The following is a 26,585-nucleotide window of genomic DNA, read 5'->3' on the forward strand; positions in this document are numbered from 1 at the left end:
AGGCAACTCTGGATGATGAATCTCAGCAAAAGGTTTTTTTATTCTTTACTATATGCTTATCACTAAAAAAAAGTTATCGTCATCATGCAAAGTACTAGTTGGTTGTTGTTGTAATAATAGTATATATATATATATATATATATATATATGTATATGCTGGAAATGGTGTTGTTTCAAAGAAAGGGTATACATCTTATGATAGGATTTCAATTATACGTTATTGTTGTAGTTGGATACGGCACGAAATAATTTTGTAAATCATCGCCTCCCGGAGCAGCAAGAGCAGCATTTGACACTGCTGCTGAAGAACCAAACATCGGCATCATCATTGTTGTTGTTGGTAGGATATTCTGATAATTGGCCTGTGTGGTCATTGTAGTGTTCACGACGGTAGTAGCTGCGTCCATCGTACCGTCACCCAAAGTGCCAGTAGTCACAGCTGGCTCGTCCAGAATCATTTCTATAGTTGGATTAAAGTAGATGGGTGTTGCTGTTGTGGTATCCATTGCTTGAGAAGCTTGAGCAAGAAATTGGGTGTTTTGAAGAAATTGCTGTAGATCGTATTGGTTGTACGATTGTTGCTGTTCTCCTGATGCTGATGATGATGATACTACTGGAGCTGATGGTGTCGTCGTCGCCGCCGTTGGTTGTTGATGCTGCGAATCTTGAAAATGCTGGAATTGTTGCTGTGCTTGAAATTGGAATTGCGGGTTCTGTTGCATGATTTCGTGCTCAGGAATAATCGGCTGCTGGTACTGCGGTTGTTGTTGTTGTTGAACAAATGTGGTTTGTGGTTGTTCTGCTGGTGTGATTGATGTTGGAATCGAGTGCGGAATATAGCTAAATTGTTGTTGCTCTCCATTATTACTACCTCCACCAAAAGATGGAGTATCAATGGTCGAAGCAGTCGTAAATACGCTGTTTGAAGGAGACAATGCCGTTGCAAACTGGAAATCCTGTTGTTGTTGTTGTTGTTGTTGCTGTTGTGTGGGTGGCTGTAGTTCTTTTTGTTGCTGTTGTTTTCGTGACGACGTCTGGCAACGTTTCTTATTACGGTGTTTAGCCTCTTTGTTATGTGAGCGACCAACAGATTGTTTTCCACCACCACCACCACTACCAGCAGCGGCAGCAGTTGTAGCAGCTGATGAGGATGAGGATGATCCAGGTGTGACTGCAATAAACTTGTTGACTTTATTGCCGTTTCCGTTGCCACCGCTCTTGAGTGAAGGACGTGATGATGCCATCAAGGGTGGTGTTCTCATAGGTATCGTGTCCCCTTGGGTTTCGCCAGGTTGTGGTTCGTTGAATGCAACGTTGAAATCATTATTGTTCGTTATCATGAATACCGTTGATGATGAAGTAGAACACGAAGATGGCGTTGGCGGCAGCGATGGATCAAACAGAATTTGCTGGAGTGACTTTGACTGTTGTTGGACCGAAAAGGCGGGTGATGATAGTGAAGAAGAGGATGCATTGTCAGGTACCATGACTGTGGCTTGCTGCATCATTTGAACTTGAGCATTCGCGTAATCCGACAAAATAGGGTCAGGTCTTGCTTCAAATTGTCTGTTTAAAATGTCCATGGTTGCTGTAAGCAAGTTCTGTTGTTGTTGTTGTTGCTGCTGCCCGGAGGACTGCAACTTGTTCATCACGACGATGCTTTGCAAGAAGCTGAACTCGCCATGGGTAGCCCATTGTCGATCGGCCGTGTACGACGCGTTCATCAAATGAACACGCGTCGCTGTAAGCAATGTATACAGGATAATCGCCGATCGATTGACCATGTATTGCAGATCCTGGGATGATAGCTCAAAAGCCAATTGGGTGACAATGATGGCTGCTTGTGCGCAAATGTCAAACGACGGTTTCGACTCGCCGTTGCGTTTTGAGGTGCTGCTGTTGGGTACGGCATTGTCCACATAGGGTTGATGCAACAAGACCAAAAGCGTATGCAGCACCAGTTGCTTCATTCTCTCAAATTGCTGTTGCGCGAGATTGGTGATCTGTTCATAGCCTCGTTTGGCGTCTTTGATCAAAGAAGCAACCCATGAGTCCAAAGTGGATAGCATGGCTTCTTGATGCTGATTAAGCAGTGCGGGGGGGGGGGGGAAATTGTGAGTCTTTTGTACAAGTGTATGTGTGAGACAGTTACTTTACCAAAGAGGCAATTCGGTGCTGGCCGGAGTGGGCCGAATAGTTGAACCGTATGATACGACCGACGACTTTGCTGACATCGATCAAAAAGGTAAAGTTCCGCAAGTACTGCTCTGTCTCCGGGTAACTGGTTTTCTCGACAAATGACAGTTTCGGTAACTGCACGCCTCTGTTGTTGTAAATCATCGATTAGAGATCCGACCCCCCATCTATTTGTAAAATGACCCCAATCACAAAAGAAAAAGAGTTAGACTTTACATGTCTTTTTCCTCAAAGGTAAACGGACGGCCGTACGTGAGGCTCATGAGACGATCCGTGGTGAACGCAGCCCAAAAGGCTCGCACAGCGAGTTCTTGGTCAGCCGAGTCAGGTGCGACGTTGCACAGCTTGTGGATACCCAAGTCGGTGACCATCCGGAAGGCCTCACCCGCCAAGAGCCAGGCGTAAGAGACATGTGGACGCTGCCGAATCTGCTGGAGATATTCGACCATCAATAACAGCGCTAAAACGCTCGAGATGCACGGGTATCCAGAATACTCGTCGCGATAGGCGACGGCTTGTTGCATGAATTCGTTGCCCATGGTATGCAGACGGTCGTCTTTGCTAGCGTAGCGCGAGGCAAGGGCAAACAAGGCGTAAAAGAACAGTGGCGACAAGAAGCAGCACATACTGCTATCATTGTTGTTACTGTTGCTGGCACCACCACCGCCATTGTTGTTGCTATTACTAGGATTCGCATTATCAAAGATGGCTCGACAAAAATTGAGTTGTTGTTGCATCGTGATCTTGTCCAGCAAGGGTATGCAAGTGTGGACGTGCTCATAGTACAAGTCCAACAATCGGGTCTGCTCTTCCAAAGTGAGCGAGGTGGGCGGCCAAGACCGTGGTACAGATGGGTATAATCGTTCTTGTGGGTAACCGGGGGTTTTGGTCGGACTGTACGCTGGCTCTTGTATGTACTGACCATAGGGTAGCATGCCGTCCACGTTCCATTTTTCTGCCCGATAAGACTGTTGTTGCTGTTGCTCTTGTTCTTCTGGAGGTGGTGATGGTGGAGACACTCTGCCTCTGCTTTTCTATTTTTTTTTTTTTTTGGTTGCCGTCGTCGTCGTCGTCGTCGTCGTTGTCATCGTCACCGCCGTCGTTACGTTTTTTATCAATAATCGAATCGTTTTTATTCGTGTCTCTCTCTCTCTCCCTCGCTCTCCAAGATAAAACTCACTTTGGACTTATTATTCGGACCCGCGTATTCAAATGTCTTTACATTCAAACCCAAACCCGTGTGCTGCTGAAGATGCTTTTGCCAATGTCTAAATTTCTTTAGCATGAACTTTGCACCCGGGTTTAGTAATTCCTGCGAGGGGAACCCTAGCCGCTTCATGGGAGCGAATTGAGTGTCCATGGTTTACTGGGTATGTTGGGTGGGAAGAGAAATAGACCAGTGAAATAAAAAAGAAAGAAAGAGAAAGAGAGGAGTTGTTTAGCGCGTGTGTGTAAATGTGCGTCTATGTATCAGGATGAGGAGGTCCCACCACCTCCACTCTGTCCATTAAAGTAAAGGTACCACCCTCCACTCTGTCCACTCTAGTAAAAGGTACCACCCGCAGAGAAACGCTCCAGCCAACCAACGAAAAGCAGCGCTCGCTCGTTTGTTACATTGCGCAACGACGCTGTTGTTTATGAAACACTTGGAATTCCCATCACCCACCCAAAACGGTTGGCAAGCACAATAATAAATCGTTTCCGCTTCTTCTTTTTTGTTCCAGATGTAGCTTTTTTTTTTTATTATTTCTTCTAAAAGACTTCGGCAACAGCAGGGAACTCAAAGACAACAGCCTTGCCAGTCAGCTTCTTGTAGACGGCAGAGAAAGTCTCGAGCTTGTACTCCAAAGAGGTGGCGTCCTTGGTATCCAGGAAACTAGAAAACAATTTCCATGCCGCTTCAATATTCCTCGAGTCATGCGCATGATATTGCAATGTAAATATGTATCTATATGACTTACGCCTTGATCGTCTTGGAACCGTCGACCTTGACACGCGTACGCTTGCCAACGAGCTCAGTAGGATAGACCATATCGTCAAGGATAGCATCGTGAACAGCCGTCAACGTACGGGATCGAGGACGAGGTTGCTTGGGGTTTTCACGACGCGTAGGCTTGGGAAGGATGCGGCGTTGGGCAACAAAGACAACATGACGGTCAGAAAACTTCTTTTCCAGTTCACGAGTGAGTCTAAAAGAACGTAGTGGGATGTGTGTGAGAGTTTTGTGTAAGTGTCAGAGAAGAGGAAAAAAAAACCTTAAAAAAAAAAAAGAGAGACGGCCGACGGGGCTGAGGGGTGTGTGTATGCATGATTTTATAAAAGTTGCGGGATCTAACCTCTGTTGGATCTTGTGATAAGCCTGAAGCTGAGGAACAGGCACGAAGATCACAATGGCCTTCTTACCACCACCAAGCTCGACCTAAAAACCCGAAATAACACTTTTATTTTTTAATCGTTTCCTGAAATTCATTCCTTTGTTTATTAAAAGTGCTCTGAGGAAAACATACCTCCTTGGCACTAGCAATGCTGAGAGGACGCAATTCCTTCTTCAATTCAGGAACATTGTTCTCAATGTCAACAAGGGCCTGAGCAATGTTGAGCTCAAATGCGTCGACGGGCTTAGCTCCTGCGAGCTTGGTGATCTTGTACGAAGCCATTATTCTTCACAAATCTGTTCCATTAGTGAGAATGTGTTGAGTAAACAGTTTAACAACTACAACCCCCCCCCCAATCCATCCCATCTGTTTCCCCAATCTCATCCATCCACTTTCATCCATCCGTTCAATCCCATCCATCATCACTTTCACTCCTATCCATCCACAGTGTGTTGCAGTCCATCCGTCCCATCCATTTGCTACATACAGGGTCATACCTTGGAAATGGGGGGTGGTTAGAGATTGGTTTCAATGTGTGTAACTCATTGGCATTTTACCGGACCTTCCCGTTTTCGGTAAATTGGTTTTGCCGCATTAACAAAAAGGCAAACAAAAGCATTACCCCACACATATGCATGGGAGAACAATTACTTGCTATGATATACACACACACACTTTTTTTTTGGATCTGTCTGCATTTATCGGTACGAATGATAAATGTGTAGATACTGTAAGATAAGGAATAAGCAAAACAGTAAAAGAAAAAGGATAACTCAATGTACTACGCTGACCATCGCTTGACATAAGTGGCCTTGAGCTTCTCACCAGACTTGAGTTTGTTTACGCGTTCTGCGTATACACGCATCAACATGTAGTATGTATGATATGTATCGGTACATCACGACAGACTAGAAAGAATAATCATATCATATCATTTTTAGTAAGCCGTTCGGCTTACAGAAATTCACTTGAAGACAAAGCTGACGAGCAACAGTATGATATGGATGCTATCTACCGTATGCAATAACGATTAATTTCCATTAGATTGGAACGGCTTGTCGAAAGCTGTAGCCGTCGGTCGTCGTGTATAGTTCGACCGTGGTCATAACATTACCATTTGTATGCGTACGATGCCTTGCACTCTTCATATGAGCACTACTGTACACTGATCGCAGTATCACCATACTATCCGAATAACCAGCGGCCCTGCTACTACAACTTTATTCAGAACTGAATCTGGAAATGGAATACAGACACTTGGATGGTAGAGTAGATGGACACTTGGTGGTGCTTCAACTAAAACTTGTTTCCCTGCGTGCATGCCTTGTGAGCAGGCAGAACGACTGAAATTCGCTTTTACGACCAAAAAACAACAAACGTGTCACTGCAATGCTTAAAGTAATTTTTATAATTGTCTATATAGCTGCATATAACAGAAAATCTATTGAAACCAAAAGGAAAAAAACTACAAGTCTGTACTAACCCGCAACGTTTCTTTTGGTAGACAACTTTCGTTATATATACATGATTGAATGAACTAAAATTTTGTGACTATATAGTTTGTAGCAGAACCCACGCCGTTTCTACTGTCCATACGAGAAATGCATTAGCTCAGACATCATCAGGAGGAGGCATGTAACGTACCAAGCATCATTATCCACAATTGCCTCTGCAGTACAAAAGGCGTATAACCAGCTCTAGGAGGGAGAAGAGGGGGAAGGTTTCGAGGTTGAGACACGTCAAGCGTCAAGTCAACTAACCCTGATTCATATCGTAAGCATATCGTTTGATCGTGATACTGTACTCTGCTCCGTGATTTTGATATTGAGCTACAGTGATATAAAAAAAAATAGGCCGTCTTCAATACTATCTGCTTGGAGAAGCTCGTATTGGATAGGATAGCAATGTCTATCTTCATTGCTCAAAATGTGCCTTTCCTTTAATTTCAAGTTTACGCTGCTGCTGATCATTATCATTTCATGATCGGAACGAACAATAAAGCAGAGTGAGAGTGCGTGCCTGAAAAATCTCGGGAAATGAGAGAACAAGCTGATACTGAAAAAAACGTTGTGTAATTTACATTAAAGCATCATTTAGTCGAGCTGCTTGCTTTTTTTCTCCTTGCTTTTTTTACTCCATAAAAGTAACAAAGCTGTCTAGAGAGCAAACAAAACCCACAGCGATGGCAACTGACAATCAACATGTAAGATATGTCCTACTCGCCGAGTTCGACATTGACAAAGGCGCATCGCTCAAATACCAGTATCCGAATGAAACCGGCACAGATGAACAGTAAGAGGCATCACACACACACCGAGAATATGTTCCTTCTTCCACCACACACACACACACACACACACACGCACAAAAACGTTGCGTGCTAAAGAGAAAGAGCATCTATTTTTATTATAAAAGTGTCTTGTCAGAACTCATGTTGCCTGACGGCGCCCATTTACGCGCGGAAGATTGGACCATCTTTTGTTTGAATCAGACGATTCCTGATCTCGACAAGGAGCAAGATATTGTCGCAAACAACAACAGTAAAAATAACAAGGACGGTGAAGAAAAACCGTTGCTCTATGTACTTAATCTTGTACGAACCAAACACGACGCTACAGCGCGCAGGTTAGTCAATGGGTTATCATGCTCTCGCTCTCTCCCTAATTCTTTGTATGGATACCCTGCTCTATAATGCTTGAGAGAGAGAATTGATACTGAATATGTGGTCTATGTATATTGTATAGAGGTGCTCACGTCAAAGCCATGGCCATTTGTACCCGCCATCAATTCCTCCATATCTATAAGGTGAGTTTTCCACTAAAAAAAAAAAAGGCGTGGATGGAGATTATCCCCCTTGATTTAAAAAAACCAACATCATCCAATTTTTTAGCCAGTATTACTACTCGCGATGGAGAAATATTTCGAAAACCCGTGTGCCGAAGTCCTTGAATCACTCTACAAAGCCGTCAACTCGATGGACTTGTCACGGATGCCGAATTTCTCTTGGCACGAACGACAGATCCTGCGGACGTCGGATGACAAGTCCATGTTTGAAGAAATGTTTATGGAGGATCCGGATAAAGTGATTTCACCGACCTCCACCACAGGATCTGATTCGATGCGATGGGGTGGTGGTGGTGGTGCGAGTGGATCAGGCGAAGATTGTGAGGATGATGAATCAAGTCGATTACGACGTGGGACGTTTATTGATCTGGCATCCGGACGAGAAGTGTTGCCTTCCTTGGGCAAGGATAGACGGTTTTTCGAGACAAAGATCGAGTATGAAGGTATCAAATTACCTATCCGGGTGCCACTCACGGTCAATGACGAAGAAGTGGGTGATGTAAGTAGTAGGGAGGTGTTTTTTTTTCAAAGGCTTTTCAAAGATGATGTGTTGTGGATGTTAAACTAACGAAAACAAAAACGTTGGCAACTCAATAAAAGTTCTCGCTCATCAATTTGATCCGCACATTCTCGCCACCGGCTCCACAACCTGGCTCACCCAATCCACATCATCCACATCTCGACAGTGCAGGGCCTTACACACATCCCATCATGTTATTGCTCAATGCCCTGCTTACGCAAAAGCGGATCATTTTTCTCGGTTATGGCCATCCGTCCGGTGAAGTGGCTAACTATGTCCTGGCTGCTTGTGCTTTAGGAAGTGGATGTGGTACTGTGTTGCGTGGATTTACCGAACGAGCGTTTCCTTATACCAATTTGACGAGCGTTGATGATCTTTTAAAATGGTAAAAAGGGACTTTTTTTTTTTTGTTTAGTCTAAATATCATTTGTTGATGGCGAAAAAAAAAAACGTGCTCGTACCTACTCCATTGTGTTTCATAGCCCTGGATTCATCGCGGGTGTCACCAATCCAACCTATGAAGAACATACAGCTTGGTGGGATGTATTGTGTAACATTGATACTGGCAAGATCACGGTCAGCAAAGACATTGAATTGACGTGTCCTGGTGGTATACATCACAGTCCTTATCCATTCTCGTCCAGCATTGACAGCGGCAATAATAACATGAGCAGCAATAACAACAACAACAATAACAATAACAGCAGCAGCAGTAGTAGCGGTAGTGGTAGTGGCGCGGATGGTAATCAACAACAACAACAACAACCGTTTGCTTCGCTCTCTTCTCTGGGTCGATCCTCCACAGTCAACTCGCTAAGCAACAGGGTCGATGACAAGGCAAAAGAACGTGACGTGGATGCCGAGTTTATGAACGATGTGATGGCAGCAGTACAGGGACATTATGGGGAAGCGCACGTCCGGGCCAAATTCCAGGAATACGTGGGTCGGTTTGTCCGACTTGCGGCCGTGTATGAAGAGGAGGTGTATCATCAAACCAAGATTGTCTGGCCACACGATGCAGAGGCGGATCCAACCGGTTTATTAGGTCGCGGGTTCGTGTTCCCTGATGGCATGTCCAGACAAAAAGAATTGGCAGTGTATGCTAACAGAATCGAAGGTTGGCGACAAACAATTTCTTATCGATATTACCAAAAGGTAAAAAAAAGAGAAACGCGGGGGGGACGAAACGTTATATGAAAACGTCAAAAGAAGCTGAAATGTCCGTTGAAAAGGGATTCGCATGGTGGATACAAAACTCGACGTTGTCCAATGTGGATGTATATCGACAAGTTTCCAAACTCAAGACGCTACGTAATATCCCAGAAAATGAAGTGATTGCAATTCTCGAGGCCTTGCTTCAAAACATTATATCAGATCGAGCCATGATTGAGGTAAGTTTTCGGAGGAGCAGTAGGTTGGAAGGGCCCTCTGGCTTATTTATACATGTATACCATGTAGTTTCTTTCATTTCTTCCACAGTATCAAGGCGGTCTTTCACCGCTTGGTCTCTGCCTGTTCCATTCATCAGCCACAGTACGTCGATACACCGTTGAATTGTTTAGTCGATTGGCGCGAAATCCGGTAAGTTTTGCCATCATCATCAAATGCTGTTGTTGTTATCAGTAACATTGACTCTCTTTCGTCGTAGACCGGGCACAAGTTCATACAAGGAATGTCTCGATACCAGAAAATCACGTACGAGCGTCTTGTGCATGAAGTAGCATAGCCCGTTCTTTTACTCTCTCTCTCTCTCTCTCTCTTCCTATCATCCCATCAATTGGTCGCATCTTATCTTCCCCTTTGTATAATTACATAGTATAACCCTATATAATCTTTGATTTATTATTCACATACACCCGATCATCTCATGAAAGTACCTGCTATTGACTACTACTATTATTAATTACTATATCTTGGTTATCCTTGATACCAGCAAGGTCCTTATTTAAAACAACACTCTATGGGTCTTTTACATCGCACATATATGAGTGAGGCAGATCAACCATTCATACACTTATTGACGTTGCAAGGAGAAAGAGAGAAGGGCAGACTAATACTACGCGTTATACTAGTCACACATAAGAGTGTTGGTGCCTGAAAGTGCATTGATGTCAAGTTGGTAACACAAGGCCCCGGAGCGAGCCCGGTGGGGTTTGGTTTGGCTGGAAAAAGTAAAAGGTTGAAAAAATTACCATCGCTATGTACGTGCACCGCTTTGAGATGGTTCCTCCCTACCCACTCCAGATTCATTGCACATTAAACGAGGGAGGGCAATGATGATGATGACGTTGTTGTTTGAATGAACGGTATGTCAGGTCCTTGGCTGAGCCATGCACTGAGTAGATTGTCCAAAAGATATCGAATGAAGCACAGGTAGTAGTGGCAGGATTCTCAGGAACGTGACAACAAACAGAAAAGAAAGTGATTGATTGATTGTCAGAGACTTGATTGCTGAACGATTGGTTGGTTCGGCTTCAAGGGGGAGGTAGGGGTCCAGTGTAGAATGGTTTTTTTTTTGGGGGGGGGAAGGGCAGTGTGTGTAACGAGCAAACTTGTTGAAGATCGCAGGTTCGTCTGCAGCAGGGCTGCGCATTTGCAATGATGCCGACACACAACGTGTGCGTGTGTGTGAATGTACGTGTGTGTGTGTGTGTGTGTGTGTGTGTATAATGGGCCGCTGTAACACAACGCACAACGCACGATCCCTTTCTCTCTTTCTCTTTCTCTTTTCTTCCACTCCACACCCACTCACACGACGAGCACTTCTCCAACAACAAGACTTGACCCTTTTCATTCTACTACTACTACTACTACTACTACTAGTCAGTAGTCCTCTTTAGTGTCTCTCACCCTTTCTTTACTCCATCCTCCCCCTCTTTGACTTTTTCACCAACGTATAAGTTCGTGTGCAGAGGTAAACGTACTACTTTGAACGCACAGAACCTCCACCTCTTCCTTTCTCTCTTCTTTCTTTCTCTCTTACTCAATCAACCACTCTTTGGTGCATTTCCAAATAGTAGTAGAAAAATACCGACGAACGAGACACGACAACAAGAACAACAACAACGATTCCCATTGTTGCTCTCTCCCTCTTCCCATTCAACAACAACAACAACAACAACAACACCCACTGTTAATGTCTCGTCTCATGTTGAAACAAGAATACCACCACCACCCACCTACCAAAGTACAACCACAGCCTTCAGCTACACGAGACGACGGTGGTTCCACTACTACTACTACCACTACTACTACTACCACTAGTACCAGTAACACGACTCGACTTGTCAACAATCGACCCATGGACTATGACACCATGGACGCTGAAGCAGGTTCCATCCTAATTGCCTTAGCCAATCAGCAACAAGAGCCTCATAACAACAACAACAGCCGATTGAATGGTAAAGCCGCAGCAACTGCAACTGCAAAGGTATGCAAATATATTAGATAGGTTTCCGGAGCTATGTGTGCTTGCACGCACCAGTGTTCTCTCTCTCCCTGTGAATATATATACATACCCACACACACCCATATGCAAACCTACAAAATAGAGATAGCAATCCCCTCTCTATTCCCCTTTCACTGTTAAAGAAGGAGAGGGGGTGGGGGGCGTGTGTGTAATAGGAAGAAGGGAGGGGGGGAGGAAAAGCAAAAGAGAGCTGTGTGTCTCTTTTTTTCCTACATGGATTATTCACAGAAGAGCTGATATTTATTTGATTTGAAATAGAATAACACTGATGAGGATGGTGATGTGGTCATGTCGAATAACAACAACAACAACAACAGCAGCGACAGCGACAGGACTGACAACGACAGGATTCGGAACGGCAATCGTGATATGCACAATGTCGTCAGCAATAACAACAACAACAACAACAATAGCATCGGCAGTGCAGGTGGCAACGGCCAGCAGTCATCATCATCCATGTCGATTAGTAGCCTACTAGGTGGTGCAAGACAAGGAGCAGCAACGGGTGTCGGCATAAAGCTCAAGAAAAATGATGATAGTGGTAAAGGCAGTCAAGAGGATGCATGTTTGTTTGACGGAAAGGGGAGGGAGGGGAAAAGGAAAGAGGGTGCTTTGACGGTTGTGTTGATTGGTGGGGACTGCGCCATCAAACTTTAAAGGGTTGTTTATCGACTCATCATCACCATCATTATCAACAACAACAACAAAACATAGCAGCATTGACATCGGTAAGTCAAGTACCAAACATGTCTGATGACTTCTTGGGGGTAGGGTTCGGCACAGGGAAATCAAAGAAGGTTTGGCACACTGGGCACATGCCCTTTGCGTAAAAGAGCCGAATGACCTTTTGTGTGCAACCCATTCTCTCTCTTTTTCCAGCTTACTGTTACTACTGCTTTATCTCACTCTCTCTCTCTCTCTCTCTTTCTCTTTTTTATCTATTTTTTGAATGCAACAGAATCGACCTACAAGTAAATATCTTTTTTTTTCCTACGATGGATTTTGAGAGGAGGAGGGTTCAAAGAGACGGCACGCAGAGAACGTTGAAAAGAAAAAAAAGAAAACTGATGTATTGAAATCATAGACGGACATCATCCGCATCGTCCAGCAGCAGAGCAGGAAGTGGTGTCGGATCCAATCATGCTGCTTGCAGCTGCTGCAGCTGCCATTGATGGTCGGACCGAGGAGAGCACATCTGCACTCTACTCGCTTGAACGACAGCAGCAGCAGCAGCAGCAGCAAGAGAAAAGAAGAAGCAGCACAGGTGGACCTTCTTACGGTATGTGCAATTGTATACATTGCACGATCGCATGGATACATGGCATTAACCCATATCGATGAAATAGGCTATTACTCGCAGCATTATACCTCCTCATCGTCTGGTGGTGCCGCCGCCGCCGCCGCCGCCGCCGAAAGACCGGCTGAACAACACTACCAGAAAGCTTCAACAAAATCACGTGGATACTACTACCACTACTACAGCAATAGCAATGAAAAAGACGACAATGGAGATTCTGTTAGCAGATCAGCGAGACACCATCATCATCATCATCCTTATCCGTCGTCGTCATCATCAACACCACCACCAGCAGCATTGAACAGTACTAGTGCTGGACGTAATGGTAGTAATCGTTATCACACTAGCAGCAACCATAATGATTCGGTAATGTCTTTATTATATTTTAGGTTGTGAACGTTGTTCTAATTGTTGCGGGGACATGATTTCATTTCTGTTAGCAATCGGGAGGCCGGCCTGAAGGGACCAATGCATTTTCATACCAATACATGTCCATGGTAAGATATAAATAGTAGGAAATGGAGGAAACTTACCAACGGAAAGGGGGGGGCTATTTTGGGTGCTGGATAACTCTGGGCGCGGGGTATTTTGGGTTTGACATGTACTACGGGAAAAAATTGGATCGCTTGGTATCACACACACACACACAGACCATTCTGATATAACCCTCTCGTCATTCTTACGACGACTTTAGAAACAAAATCCAAGGATAAAACGGAATGCGATGCATGCGTATATCACATACATGATTTACACTGATATGGCACAGCGTGATCGTATGGTAAGACCCCAGTTTGCTTTTTTATTTCATGGAAGAACTTCTATCTTGATAAATTTTTGCATGTATGTGTGTATGTAGAAACCAACAACAACAACAACAGAAAAGATGGCTGTTGGCGGCAGTCGTTCAAACGGACAACCAACACGTCATATTGAAGATGATCGTTACATGTATCAAAACAACAACACAAATGGATATGACCGGCCAGCAGCAGGACCTAAAAATGATACAGTGAATGGACGGTTTGAATATGGAAGCAGTGGCAGTAGGAACAATGGAGGATACCGTCGAGAAGGGAGCTATGCTCCTTCACGGTCATCTGAACTGTACCAACAGCAGCAACAACACCGTCACAACAATAATAGTAGCAGCCAGACATCGCCTGTAGTGCATGGAGGACTCGTATACTCTGCAGATGAGCATCAGCATCATCGTCATCATCGTCATTCTGCAAGTAATGAATCATCATCAGCGTCAACAGCATGGTATACTGCACCTCCTCCTCCTCCTCCACCTACATCTACTTGTTCGTCATCGACAACAACAACAACAGCAGCACCACAATCATCGTCTCACTATCGCCTTTTACCGCCTTCGTCCTCCCCTTCCACATCTCAACCGTCAGCACCAGCTCCAACAACGAGCATGCCTCAGCAGCAGCAGCATGAACAGCCCACACGAAGATCGTCACAACAATCATCACCCTCTGCATCCGTCACATCCGCTGGGGCTAGTGGAATAAGTAGTAGTAGTAATAGCAACCCAATCATGATGGGACGCCCATTGACAGCGTTCTTACGAGATGGACCTCCTCCATCTGATCATCAACATCATCTCTATCATTCCAAAGATAACAACAACAGACGAGGTCTTCTTCCATTCCCAACATTTGCCACGTCCTCATCATCAACATCATCACCCTCATCATCACAAGGACCTTTGCCACCACCCTCATCTTCCACAGCAGCAGCAGCAGCAGCAGCAGGAGCAAGCAATGGCCATCGACACACGTTACTATAAATATATACACACCATCTATCTTTTTATAAATACCACCCTCATTCGTCTTTTTCTACATGTGTCCTTTTCCAACAACACAACACACTTTGTACAATATATGCTTCTGCCCTCTCTTTCTCTCCCCCCCCCCACGCTCCAACCTCATCAGAACCACCGAAAAAAAAAACACAAAAATGCAAAAGAGGTGGACCTTCTACTTTTTTTTTCTTCAGGGATCAAATGTCTTTATTTTCCCCTTCCCCTTCCAACTGTTACAAATGGCTTAAACTGGTAAACAAACAAACAAACAAACAAACAATAAAAAAGACACGCACACCGCAAAACAAACAATTTCAAATACAGTTGCTCACAATGACACACAGACCTGTCTAAATGGCCTACTGTAGGAAGGAGGAGGAGGAGGCATTCAATTGCGTTTTAATCAAAACAGCCATTTGACACGTACCTATGCGGAAACAACAACAACAACAACAGTAATACTCTTTATTCTAAAATTTGCTTATATCTCACTACAACCATGAGTCTATATTCTCTGCTTGCGGAGAAACAGCATATACCAGCAGAGTAAGAGCCATTGTAGTCGTTACCACTGATTCACCAATTAATCTGCTAAAAAAAAGCGCATATCATTCTTACATTTACACACGCATGGCTGGCACACGGGCTTGTAAAGACTTACTACTAGATACTGGAAGAAAGATGATAGTAGCTCATCGTGGGGGGACGGGCGTTAGAAGTATACCCTGACTACGATGAACAAGTCCCAACGTCTCACCATTACATATCATTCTATAAAATCCTGTATACATGTATGACAATTAACATCTTTCTTCGTTCAAATAGCATGGATTTTCCTTTCGAAACGGCCGGTGCCGAATACATTGTAGTATGTAGCAAAGTTGCTGCCAAATTGAGTCATTATATAAAAGGTACTCTGCTTTGGAGCGAAATAAGAGAGCAGCAACGGAGCTCTATTTGCTCTTACATGGCACAATTCACTATTCACCCAAAAAAAAAAAAAGGCAAAACGATGAGGATGCCGTAATACACATGTTTTACGCCACATTATGGTAAATCTGAAAGCTAATAACCAAAAAAATCTCTCAAAGGTAGATGCATATTACATACATACTTGTAGGGGCGTGATCTATCTAAGCGGTTCAAGAGAGAAAGAAGAAGAAGAGTGGTAAGGGGGAAACGGGAGCAAGGGGGTTTCCAGTAGATAGACAATATATATAAAGTACAGACTAATAATATGCACTCCCAACATATTTATACACTAAATGTAGCACTATACATATTTTGGAGAGCGAGAGAGAGAGAGAGAGAGAGAGAGAGAGAGAGAGAGAGAGAGAGAGGATGCTGGTGAGAGAAAACAGAGACGATAGAGAGAGTGTGTCTTTTATACAAACTTTACATAACAATGTACATATGGTAGCTATGTTCATTTATATCTAATGCGTGCTGGAAAGTGTATAACGTTTTGGATTCTACTGCATATCCTATTTATAACTTAACAGAATCAATTCCGTACATATGTTGAATAAACTGCTGTATCAATAATTTTTCTTCTCTTTTTTTTGAAGTATTTGTATATAAAAATATAATACCCCTTAGTTCAATTATGTTCTACTTTGAAAACAATCAAGAAATATAACAGCTTTATTAATATGTGGTATTAAAGAAACAACAGCACGCATAGAAAAGTAGTGAAAGCCAACTATGCTCGTAGAGAACTACTTCATCTTGCCACAAATATGTTGTCCGGGCCAACATTATCGCGCCCAAAAATAATTTTCGTTTCCCGATAATGACGAAACGACTTGTTATTATGAACATCTTTTCGTTTTACTCCGTATGACATTTGTCTTTAACATGCACATACGAAGAGGTTTCTTTTTTTTTATTTTTATACAAGTTTTTTGTATTGTTGTTTCCAAGTATTTTTTTTTGAATCAACAAACTGATTCCTCCAATCACACCTTTTGAATAATTATAGATGTTCAAAAAGTAATATTTTATATCAGAAAAAGTACATGACCCACGAACAGCTACATAATACACTTTCAAGCAACAACAGATTAAAGCAGGGTTGTTACTAGTAAGGTATGTGTTCCATAACAATAGTGTCATTAAGTTATGGTTTCTTTTTTTTTTATAATCAAGATATGCATGAAATTCATAGCACTCACTCGTCTTTTTTTGTTGCCTTTTGGTTTACAGATTGGCAAGGACCACTGCATGGTTTGGATTCCGTTCCATGAGTTTGTCCAAGTGAGCATGAGGAATTTTCATTGTTCGTATTACGTGCAATGAATGTCATCATTAGTAGCGTATGCCTTTGAGCCATCAAGATACCTAACAACTGTGAGATGGCAAGGACCGGTAGGTATTCTTATGGAATCTTTTTCTTCTTCTGACCCTTTTATTGGTATAATCAAGATATGCGTGAAATTCATAGCACTCACTCGTCTTTTGTTGCCTTTTGGTTTATAGATTGGCAAGGACCACTGCATGGTTTGGATTCCGTTCCATGAGTTTGTCCAAGTGAGCATGAGGAATTTTCATTGTTCGTATTACGTGCAATGAATGTCATCATTAGTAGCGTATGCCTTTGAGCCATCAAGATACCTGACAACTTTGAGATGGCAAGGACCGGTAGGTATTCTTATGGAATCTTTTTCTTCTTCTGACCCTTTTATTGGTATAATCAAGATATGCGTGAAATTCATAGCACTCACTCGTCTTTTGTTGCCTTTTGGTTTATAGATTGGCAAGGACCACTGCATGGTTTGGATTCCGTTCCATGAGTTTGTCCAAGTGAGCATGAGGAATTTTCATTGTTCGTATTACGTGCAATGAATGTCATCATTAGTAGCGTATGCCTTTGAGCCATCAAGATACCTAACAACTGTGACATGACAAGGACCGGTAGGTATTCTTATGGAATCTTTGTCTTCTTGTGACCCTTTTATTGATATAATCAAGATATGCGTGAAATTCATAGCACTCACTCGTCTTTTTTTGTTGCCTTTTGGTTTACAGATTGGCAAGGACCACTGCATGGTTTGGATTCCGTTCCATGAGTTTGTCCAAGTGAGCATGAGGAATTTTCATTGTTCGTATTACGTGCAATGAATGTCATCATTAGTAGCGTATGCCTTTGAGCCATCAAGATACATAACAACTGTGACATGACAAGGACCGGTAGGTATTCTTATGAAATCTTTGTCTTCTTGTGACCCTTTTATTGATATAATCAAGATATGCGTGAAATTCATAGCACTCACTCGTCTTTTTTTGTTGCCTTTTGGTTTACAGATTGGCAAGGACCACTGCATGGTTTGGATTCCGTTCCATGAGTTTGTCCAAGTGAGCATGAGGAATTTTCATTGTTCGTATTACGTGCAATGAATGTCATCATTAGTAGCGTATGCCTTTGAGCCATCAAGATACATAACAACTGTGACATGACAAGGACCGGTAGGTATTCTTATGAAATCTTTGTCTTCTTGTGACCCTTTTATTGATATAATCAAGATATGCGTGAAATTCATAGCACTCACTCGTCTTTTTTTGTTGCCTTTTGGTTTACAGATTGGCAAGGACCACTGCATGGTTTGGATTCCGTTCCATGAGTTTGTCCAAGTGAGCATGAGGAATTATCATTGTTCGTATTACGTGCAATGAATGTCATCATTAGTAGCGTATGCCTTTGAGCCATCAAGATACATAACAACTGTGACATGACAAGGACCGGTAGGTATTCTTATGAAATCTTTGTCTTCTTGTGACCCTTTTATTGATATAATCAAGATATGCGTGAAATTCATAGCACTCACTCGTCTTTTTTTGTTGCCTTTTGGTTTACAGATTGGCAAGGACCACTGCATGGTTTGGATTCCGTTCCATGAGTTTGTCCAAGTGAGCATGAGGAATTTTCATTGTTCGTATTACGTGCAATGAATGTCATCATTAGTAGCGTATGCCTTTGAGCCATCAAGATACCTAACAACTGTGAGATGGCAAGGACCGGTAGGTATTCTTATGGAATATTTTTCTTCTTCTGACCCTTTTATTGATATAATCAAGATATGCGTGAAATTCATAGCACTCACTCGTCTTTTTTTGTTGCCTTTTGGTTTACAGATTGGCAAGGACCACTGCATGGTTTGGATTCCGTTCCATGAGTTTGTCCAAGTGAGCATGAGGAATTTTCATTGTTCGTATTACGTGCAATGAATGTCATCATTAGTAGCGTATGCCTTTGAGCCATCAAGATACCTGACAACTGTGAGATGACAAGGACCGGTAGATATTCTTATGGAATATTTTTTTTCTTCTGACCCTTTTATTGATATAATCAAGATATGCGTGAAATTCATCGCACTCACTCGTCTTTTTTTGTTGCCTTTTGGTTTATAGATTGGCAAGGACCACTGCATGGTTTGGATTCCGTTCCATGAGTTTGTCCAAGTGAGCATGAGGAATTTTCATTGTTTGTATTACGTGCAATGAATGTCATCATTAGTAGCGTATGCCTTTGAGCCATCAAGATACCTAACAACTGTGAGATGGCAAGGACCGGTAGGTATTCTTATGGAATCTTTTTCTTCTTCTGACCCTTTTATTGATATAATCAAGATATGCGTGAAATTCATCGCACTCACTCGTCTTTTTTTGTTGCCTTTTGGTTTATAGATTGGCAAGGACCACTGCATGGTTTGGATTCCGTTCCATGAGTTTGTCCAAGTGAGCATGAGGAATTTTCATTGTTCGTATTACGTGCAATGAATGTCATCATTAGTAGCGTATGCCTTTGAGCCATCAAGATACCTAACAACTGTGAGATGACAAGGACCGGTAGATATTCTTATGGAATATTTTTCTTCTTCTGACCCTTTTATTGGTATAATCAAGATATGCGTGAAATTCATAGCACTCACTCGTCTTTTGTTGCCTTTTGGTTTATAGATTGGCAAGGACCACTGCATGGTTTGGATTCCGTTCCATGAGTTTGTCCAAGTGAGCATGAGGAATTTTCATTGTTTGTATTACGTGCAATGAATGTCATCATTAGTAGCGTATGCCTTTGAGCCATCAAGATACCTGACAACTGTGAGATGACAAGGACCGGTAGATATTCTTATGGAATATTTTTTTTCTTCTGACCCTTTTATTGATATAATCAAGATATGCGTGAAATTCATCGCACTCACTCGTCTTTTTTTGTTGCCTTTTGGTTTATAGATTGGCAAGGACCACTGCATGGTTTGGATTCCGTTCCATGAGTTTGTCCAAGTGAGCATGAGGAATTTTCATTGTTCGTATTACGTGCAATGAATGTCATCATTAGTAGCGTATGCCTTTGAGCCATCAAGATACCTAACAACTGTGAGATGGCAAGGACCGGTAGGTATTCTTATGGAATATTTTTCTTCTTCTGACCCTTTTATTGGTATAATCAAGATATGCGTGAAATTCATAGCACTCACTCGTCTTTTGTTGCCTTTTGGTTTATAGATTGGCAAGGACCACTGCATGGTTTGGATTCCGTTCCATGAGTTTGTCCAAGTGAGCATGAGGAATTTTCAGTGTTCGTATTACGTGCAATGAATGTCATCATTAGTAGCGTATGCCTTTGAGCCATCAAGATACCTAACAACTGTGAGATGGCAAGGACCGGTAGGTATTCTTATGGAATATTTTTCTTCTTCTGACCCTTTTATTGGTATAATCAAGATATGCGTGAAATTCATAGCACTCACTCGTCTTTTGTTGCCTTTTGGTTTATAGATTGGCAAGGACCACTGCATGGTTTGGATTCCGTTCCATGAGTTTGTCCAAGTGAGCATGAGGAATTTTCATTGTTCGTATTACGTGCAATGAATGTCATCATTAGTAGCGTATGCCTTTGAGCCATCAAGATACCTAACAACTGTGAGATGACAAGGACCGGTAGATATTCTTATGGAATATTTTTCTTCTTCTGACCCTTTTATTGGTATAATCAAGATATGCGTGAAATTCATAGCACTCACTCGTCTTTTGTTGCCTTTTGGTTTATAGATTGGCAAGGACCACTGCATGGTTTGGATTCCGTTCCATGAGTTTGTCCAAGTGAGCATGAGGAATTTTCATTGTTTGTATTACGTGCAATGAATGTCATCATTAGTAGCGTATGCCTTTGAGCCATCAAGATACCTGACAACTGTGAGATGACAAGGACCGGTAGATATTCTTATGGAATATTTTTTTTCTTCTGACCCTTTTATTGATATAATCAAGATATGCGTGAAATTCATAGCACTCACTCGTCTTTTTTTGTTGCCTTTTGGTTTATAGATTGGCAAGGACCACTGCATGGTTTGGATTCCGTTCCATGAGTTTGTCCAAGTGAGCATGAGGAATTTTCATTGTTCGTATTACGTGCAATGAATGTCATCATTAGTAGCGTATGCCTTTGAGCCATCAAGATACCTAACAACTGTGAGATGGCAAGGACCGGTAGGTATTCTTATGGAATATTTTTCTTCTTCTGACCCTTTTATTGGTATAATCAAGATATGCGTGAAATTCATAGCACTCACTCGTCTTTTGTTGCCTTTTGGTTTATAGATTGGCAAGGACCACTGCATGGTTTGGATTCCGTTCCATGAGTTTGTCCAAGTGAGCATGAGGAATTTTCATTGTTCGTATTACGTGCAATGAATGTCATCATTAGTAGCGTATGCCTTTGAGCCATCAAGATACCTAACAACTGTGAGATGGCAAGGACCGGTAGGTATTCTTATGGAATCTTTTTCTTCTTCTGACCCTTTTATTGGTATAATCAAGATATGCGTGAAATTCATAGCACTCACTCGTCTTTTTTTGTTGCCTTTTGGTTTATAGATTGGCAAGGACCACTGCATGGTTTGGATTCCGTTCCATGAGTTTGTCCAAGTGAGCATGAGGAATTTTCATTGTTCGTATTACGTGCAATGAATGTCATCATTAGTAGCGTATGCCTTTGAGCCATCAAGATACCTAACAACTGTGAGATGGCAAGGACCGGTAGGTATTCTTATGGAATATTTTTCTTCTTCTGACCCTTTTATTGGTATAATCAAGATATGCGTGAAATTCATAGCACTCACTCGTCTTTTGTTGCCTTTTGGTTTATAGATTGGCAAGGACCACTGCATGGTTTGGATTCCGTTCCATGAGTTTGTCCAAGTGAGCATGAGGAATTTTCATTGTTCGTATTACGTGCAATGAATGTCATCATTAGTAGCGTATGCCTTTGAGCCATCAAGATACCTAACAACTTTGAGATGGCAAGGACCGGTAGGTATTCTTATGGAATATTTTTCTTCTTCTGACCCTTTTATTGGTATAATCAAGATATGCGTGAAATTCATAGCACTCACTCGTCTTTTGTTGCCTTTTGGTTTATAGATTGGCAAGGACCACTGCATGGTTTGGATTCCGTTCCATGAGTTTGTCCAAGTGAGCATGAGGAATTTTCATTGTTCGTATTACGTGCAATGAATGTCATCATTAGTAGCGTATGCCTTTGAGCCATCAAGATACCTAACAACTGTGAGATGGCAAGGACCGGTAGGTATTCTTATGGAATCTTTTTCTTCTTCTGACCCTTTTATTTGTGAATTGTTTTTGGTTTCACATTATGCGAGGAAAAGCATGTGTTCTTCAAAATAGGATTGTTTTTCATTCCTTCTTTATTGGTGGCATTGAAGTATCTAACGGGCAAGCACCCAAGTCTCATAGTGTTGTCTCCACGGCCAGTACCACATCAACATCAACAACGAACTTATCCTAGACTATCATTTATTCAGTCAACTGCTTCACGCAAGTTTACAAAATAGCAGTAGCCAAACGAGAAACAAACTAGATTGAATACCCCTTCCTCATGGATATCACTATTTATTCCACTTTGTATTGTCATTTTGTATTAGAGCATCCCCAGCGGTATCGCAAAAAAAATCGCGAAATTTGAGCAAGCTTTCGGTCTCGAAATTTCGCTATTGCTGTAGATCCCCAGCGGACTCGCGAAAGATTTCACTTCCTCAAACTCTCTTTTTATGATTCTTTCACAACTTTGTGCGGATATATATCAGTGGCACTATCAGAAGAACCAGTACAGTACATGTGTTTTTTGCAGATAAACTGACTGTTTCAACTGAAGGAGATGGACGGGGGAAAAAGCACTGCTTCTTCTAACCTACGAGTCCTCCATTAATGCACGGTACTGTATATTTATCATTGCTACTGCACGCACGAAAGAAAAAGCGACGTGGTACAACTCAAGGAGCGAACCTGGAGTGGCAAGGAACACAAAGGAGGCGTAGTGCTTCAGGTTTCAAGTTGTACCGTATTGTGTTATCGATTTCTGTGGGTAGCGACAATACTTTTTGGCAACACTGTATGTCCAGCATTCATCCATCATTCGGTACTGGCTACCTTCCTGAATGCGGTCACCAATGATGTCAAGTGCCAGATGCCAGATGCCACAGGAGAATCCATTGAAAAGGAAACTTATAAATGATACTCATTTGATATGTTTGGCTTACATGATGATGAATTAGTACAAATTGAAATATACATGATACAATGGGAACGTATATTGGAGTGCGGTTATGTATAGAAATGATGAGGTATGAGAAGGAAAAGAATAGGTATTAAATAGTTTTTGCTGCTTTTTTGGGCGACATTGGACAAGGAAGTAGTAGTTCAGGTTTGTTTGTGGTTGTTTCATAATTAGAGCTTTCGATGGGCTTGTCTGCTTCAAGAGCTTTCACAGTGGAACACACAGGTTGCTTGATTTGCGATGTTACCCCGAGAAGCATACCAAAATCGCGTGCAAAAGTTTCGATAGTGGCTGGAAAGTAACATGGTTCGGTTTTGTAGATACAGCAAACGTGTGTTGATAGGTTGTCCAGAACAATAGTACGTAACTTGAGGCCTATATACACGAAACCATTAGCATAATGTATGACATTAAATTATAATCCAAATGTTACAGTTTACTTACCCATCATAACAAGCCTGGCAGTTACTAAAGTACGGCGATGGTCAGGATATACATGCACCAATTTCCACATCTGATCTTTCAGCATTTTGGGTACTTCCAATCCAAGTTGCTTTTACTCTTTGGTTCCACTACTACCTGCATCTTTTTTGCCTACTTTAGTACATCCTATTTTTGCCCTGGAAGCACTTGAGCAATATGTCAGATCTATGCCTATGTCATTTCCTTTCGTTCGGTTCCCTTGTCAAATTTCATTACTCGGAACTTGCAGTGCTCTCCATCTCGCCTCTATAAAGATCGATTAGTAACTTTTTTGATAATTTTAAGAACCTTCACCCCAAATATAACCACATCACTTATATTCGAACATCAAGACTGTATATATTATCAAAAATGGTATCAATAAAAAGATATACTTGTCAAATAATGTCTGATTCTGGTTTGATTCAGAAGATAGTTCACAAATGTATACAAAAAAATGTTTTATATTATTTCTTGTTATCATCTTTATTATTATAGTATTTTATTAAAATTCATTACTATATTCATTATTTTACTTATAATATTCATATTGATTATGGAATTATTTCCATTTTCATACGTACTGACGTGAGTCAGCAGGAAGCAAAGGTAGTCTAGGAACGAGGAGCTCAGGAAGAGCGCAACACAGATCTTTCTTCTTTGGATAGTGACAAGTGATGCGTGTGTCAAACCTCGAACGTTCCAACAGCTTTCCCTTGAAACGAAAACTCCGTAGAGTGAAAGCGCATTGTTACGCAACGATTTGGCCAATTTACTTGGTACTCAAAGTGCACAAAGGAATGGCGGGTGAACAAGGTGATCAATGGAGCAACGAGTTACGCGCAAAAGGGTCAAAAGATGTACAGTAGGAAGTCATCGTTTATGGTGTTATTCTTCTGATCGTCCCAATGGATCTTGAAAGCTGCTAAAAAAAACGTAGAACCCGCACAAAAACAAACGAACCGATTAACTTTATCAGCAGCAATGAAAATCAATGAAGGGTGAGTCAGTTTCACTAGCGGCAGCGTATACTTACCATGAGCGGTCAGCTTATCTGCGGCAGCACACTTGGATAGAGTATGAATTCGGAGTGGATGGAGGGAGGTTACACGGCGTAGTTCAGAGGGATGGCGAAAATTATAAAGCAACAGTAGACAAGCACGCTTCACAGTAAAAGATAACGATCTTTTTTTATATACTGCAGCGTTGGAGTCAAGTGTGTGTTGTATCTATTCCCGCACACAGCACATGCAATCAAAAGATACTGATCAAATGGAATAGTCTGTGGACTACGCTCTATACTCATGCTGTTTACCTTGTTGGGTGAAGAATAGAAACTGGCTGCTGGGAGGATCGTGTTCTTAATGTTTACTAATGCTGGATGAGGAACAACTGATGCCGTAGAATCTGTTAAGTTGTTTACCTTGTCAATCACTCCTGTATTGCCATTTGATTGCTCACAGAAAAGCATTTCTTCCGTGAATCTACATGCTCATTCACATTCGTGTCTTTGTTTTCGCTTGACACGGTGCCGTGCACGGACCCCCTCACAACCAAGCGGCGACAGCATCGGAGGTACAGCAGCCCATGGTGAGAGACACGTACCACTACCGCCGAAGCACGCTTGTCTACTTGACCATCAGGTACCACTCCTCCTTTCATTTCCTTTGGTGCTGTATCTTTTGTTATGCCATAGTAGGCAACCCACAAGTTGATACGCAACCCGTTATCTGGGCCAATGAGAATTCACGGGGATTTGAAGTCCCGAACGAGAAAAATGTCTATATAAAGCGAGCAATTTCGCCTTTCTTTTTTCTCTTCTCTTCAGTTCGTTTTGGTACAGCTTTGGTCTGTAGTACAAGGCACTGTTTGGTGCCATGACCAGGTCATTGCTTGTGCTGGGCTATTGTCATAATTCTTTTGATGATCGGCAGATTCAGTGGTCCGCCCTGAAAGAAAATTTGCAATATATACCAGTGGGAATGTGGTCATATACTCCGGCAGCCGATCGTGAACCTTCGGGTGCATGTGATGCCAACGGTATATGTTGGGATAATTAAAACGAACTTTTTTTTATTATTTATTACACACAAATAAGAAAATGATAAACAAAATAAAAATATATTTTTCTTTTTCGCACTCTTCTTATAAACGTTTTACCGCTTTTGCCTCGCCTTTTTTTTATGTGCACGACAAGTTCCTTTTTCTTTTTTCGCGAACAAAAAGCTAATTACTCCCCCCTCCATCCATTCACAGCTCCGTGCTAAACAAAGCGGGGAACAGTGACAGTGGCTCTGTATCGTAGCCGAAAGTAACACGATCACAATGCTTTGGCACTCTTTTTCACTTTCTGTGTTCGCCTAAATTGCCAAAGCAATTGTCAAGAAAAAAATTGTTATCGAGGATATGGTCGGTTATTTTATAAGAGGCAACGCCAGAGCATACGCCAGCAGACCTGTATAATTGTCAGATCTGTAAAAAATTGGAATGTTTTTTTTTTCAGCTGTTCGTCTCTCTCACTCTTCCTGCACGTAGCTTATCACAACACAATTTTCTTATCATTTTGGGTTTCACCTGGATCGAAAAGCTTGCACTGATCTTTCCGATGTGCCTGCTTTTAAAGCGTGATTCTTGTAACAGCTCTTTCCCTCCCCTTACACCTTCACTTCTCTCTTCCTTTTCTTATTTAACTTTACTTCGTTACATATTTTCAAGGTATGCGTTACCTATTTGAAAGTGATGATCGCTCACCAAAGATATCAGGGGGACCTGTTGAAGATATGATATATTTGCTCTACCAAAACATGCACGCACCCACACACACAGGGATGCTGTGTTTTCCAGGCCAAGCGATTCGTTACTTATATATGACTTTTGCGGCTCGCAAACAATAAACCCGAGTATTCATGGCTTCATCCGCTCCCGCTCAGAACCAGCAGACCAAATTGCCCCCTGAAAAGGACGCATCCCTTGGCGCATCAATTCACGCGCCTCAACCTGGAGAACCCAGGATGACATGGGCGCATAT

General features: G+C 42.1%; 8 protein-coding genes across 8 annotated transcripts; 4 read left to right on the forward strand and 4 right to left on the reverse strand.

Moving 5' to 3' along the window:
* Positions 1-120: 120 nt before the first annotated feature.
* BDB00DRAFT_807774 (uncharacterized protein) lies at positions 121-986 on the reverse strand (the record flags this gene model as incomplete). Its single annotated transcript, XM_053122356.1, has 1 exon — positions 121-986. A coding segment is annotated over exon 1 (512 nt), but the record flags the coding sequence as incomplete, so codon positions are not given.
* A 2,939-nt stretch (positions 987-3,925) lies between these two features.
* On the reverse strand, positions 3,926-5,236 carry BDB00DRAFT_807782 (40S ribosomal protein S7). Its single transcript, XM_053122357.1, has 4 exons — positions 4,704-5,236; positions 4,533-4,615; positions 4,158-4,385; positions 3,926-4,072 (listed from the first exon to the last, which is right to left on the reverse strand). Exons 1-4 carry the CDS (start codon positions 4,851-4,853, stop codon positions 3,949-3,951), a joined length of 585 nt encoding a protein of 194 aa, XP_052983180.1. The 5' UTR covers positions 4,854-5,236; the 3' UTR covers positions 3,926-3,948.
* Positions 5,237-6,676: 1,440 nt separating this feature from the next.
* BDB00DRAFT_807786 (docking domain of Afi1 for Arf3 in vesicle trafficking-domain-containing protein) lies at positions 6,677-10,117 on the forward strand. Its single transcript, XM_053122358.1, has 9 exons — positions 6,677-6,863; positions 6,987-7,196; positions 7,316-7,376; positions 7,462-7,914; positions 8,016-8,320; positions 8,418-9,090; positions 9,168-9,326; positions 9,394-9,516; positions 9,584-10,117. The coding sequence occupies exons 1-9, from the start codon at positions 6,754-6,756 to the stop codon at positions 9,659-9,661; spliced, it is 2,172 nt and encodes a 723-aa protein (XP_052983181.1). The 5' UTR covers positions 6,677-6,753; the 3' UTR covers positions 9,662-10,117.
* Positions 10,118-10,952: 835 nt separating this feature from the next.
* BDB00DRAFT_79355 (uncharacterized protein) lies at positions 10,953-12,207 on the forward strand. The gene is made up of 2 exons (XM_053121228.1): positions 10,953-11,365; positions 11,663-12,207. Exons 1-2 carry the CDS (start codon positions 11,072-11,074, stop codon positions 12,059-12,061), a joined length of 693 nt encoding a protein of 230 aa, XP_052983182.1. The 5' UTR covers positions 10,953-11,071; the 3' UTR covers positions 12,062-12,207.
* On the forward strand, positions 12,153-13,082 carry BDB00DRAFT_79381 (uncharacterized protein). The gene is made up of 3 exons (XM_053121255.1): positions 12,153-12,375; positions 12,489-12,668; positions 12,751-13,082. The coding sequence occupies exons 1-3, from the start codon at positions 12,244-12,246 to the stop codon at positions 13,000-13,002; spliced, it is 564 nt and encodes a 187-aa protein (XP_052983183.1). The 5' UTR covers positions 12,153-12,243; the 3' UTR covers positions 13,003-13,082.
* A 1,363-nt stretch (positions 13,083-14,445) lies between these two features.
* Positions 14,446-14,789, forward strand: BDB00DRAFT_807797 (uncharacterized protein). Its single transcript, XM_053122359.1, has one exon. It carries the CDS (start codon positions 14,477-14,479, stop codon positions 14,774-14,776), a length of 300 nt encoding a protein of 99 aa, XP_052983184.1. The 5' UTR covers positions 14,446-14,476; the 3' UTR covers positions 14,777-14,789.
* An 8,397-nt stretch (positions 14,790-23,186) lies between these two features.
* On the reverse strand, positions 23,187-23,624 carry BDB00DRAFT_869146 (uncharacterized protein; the record flags this gene model as incomplete). The annotated part of the gene is made up of 2 exons (XM_053126567.1): positions 23,187-23,470; positions 23,540-23,624. The coding sequence occupies 2 exons, from the start codon at positions 23,622-23,624 to the stop codon at positions 23,187-23,189; spliced, it is 369 nt and encodes a 122-aa protein (XP_052983185.1).
* A 950-nt stretch (positions 23,625-24,574) lies between these two features.
* BDB00DRAFT_80008 (uncharacterized protein) lies at positions 24,575-25,124 on the reverse strand. Its single transcript, XM_053121746.1, has one exon. The coding sequence runs from the start codon at positions 25,026-25,028 to the stop codon at positions 24,723-24,725; it is 306 nt and encodes a 101-aa protein (XP_052983186.1). The 5' UTR covers positions 25,029-25,124; the 3' UTR covers positions 24,575-24,722.
* Between the last annotated feature and the right edge of the window lie 1,461 nt (positions 25,125-26,585).

This window comes from Zychaea mexicana (assembly GCF_025766255.1).
Source record: "Zychaea mexicana strain RSA 1403 chromosome Unknown BDB00scaffold_12, whole genome shotgun sequence".
Classification (NCBI taxonomy): domain Eukaryota; kingdom Fungi; phylum Mucoromycota; class Mucoromycetes; order Mucorales; family Lichtheimiaceae; genus Zychaea; species Zychaea mexicana.

What these genes read in the sequence shown, in the direction of transcription:
- BDB00DRAFT_807782 (XM_053122357.1), bottom strand. Translation starts at nt 4,853, where the DNA reads ATGGCTTCGTACAAGATCACCAAGCTCGCAGGAGCTAAGCCCGTCGAC. An exon ending in GCATTGCTAGTGCCAAGGAG is followed by an intron (nt 4,616 to 4,703) that starts GTATGTTTTCCT and finishes TCGGGTTTTTAG; the next exon opens with GTCGAGCTTGGTGGTGGTAA. An exon ending in GGTTCCAAGACGATCAAGGC is followed by an intron (nt 4,073 to 4,157) that starts GTAAGTCATATA and finishes ATTGTTTTCTAG; the next exon opens with TTTCCTGGATACCAAGGACG.
- BDB00DRAFT_807786 (XM_053122358.1), top strand. Translation starts at nt 6,754, where the DNA reads ATGGCAACTGACAATCAACATGTAAGATATGTCCTACTCGCCGAGTTC. An exon ending in GAAACCGGCACAGATGAACA is followed by an intron (nt 6,864 to 6,986) that starts GTAAGAGGCATC and finishes TTATTATAAAAG; the next exon opens with TGTCTTGTCAGAACTCATGT. An exon ending in CAGATCGAGCCATGATTGAG is followed by an intron (nt 9,327 to 9,393) that starts GTAAGTTTTCGG and finishes TATACCATGTAG; the next exon opens with TTTCTTTCATTTCTTCCACA.
- BDB00DRAFT_79355 (XM_053121228.1), top strand. Translation starts at nt 11,072, where the DNA reads ATGTCTCGTCTCATGTTGAAACAAGAATACCACCACCACCCACCTACC. An exon ending in CAGCAACTGCAACTGCAAAG is followed by an intron (nt 11,366 to 11,662) that starts GTATGCAAATAT and finishes GATTTGAAATAG; the next exon opens with AATAACACTGATGAGGATGG.
- BDB00DRAFT_79381 (XM_053121255.1), top strand. Translation starts at nt 12,244, where the DNA reads ATGACCTTTTGTGTGCAACCCATTCTCTCTCTTTTTCCAGCTTACTGT. An exon ending in GCAACAGAATCGACCTACAA is followed by an intron (nt 12,376 to 12,488) that starts GTAAATATCTTT and finishes TTGAAATCATAG; the next exon opens with ACGGACATCATCCGCATCGT. An exon ending in GAAAAGAAGAAGCAGCACAG is followed by an intron (nt 12,669 to 12,750) that starts GTGGACCTTCTT and finishes TCGATGAAATAG; the next exon opens with GCTATTACTCGCAGCATTAT.
- BDB00DRAFT_807797 (XM_053122359.1), top strand. Translation starts at nt 14,477, where the DNA reads ATGGCCATCGACACACGTTACTATAAATATATACACACCATCTATCTT.
- BDB00DRAFT_80008 (XM_053121746.1), bottom strand. Translation starts at nt 25,028, where the DNA reads ATGCTTTTCTGTGAGCAATCAAATGGCAATACAGGAGTGATTGACAAG.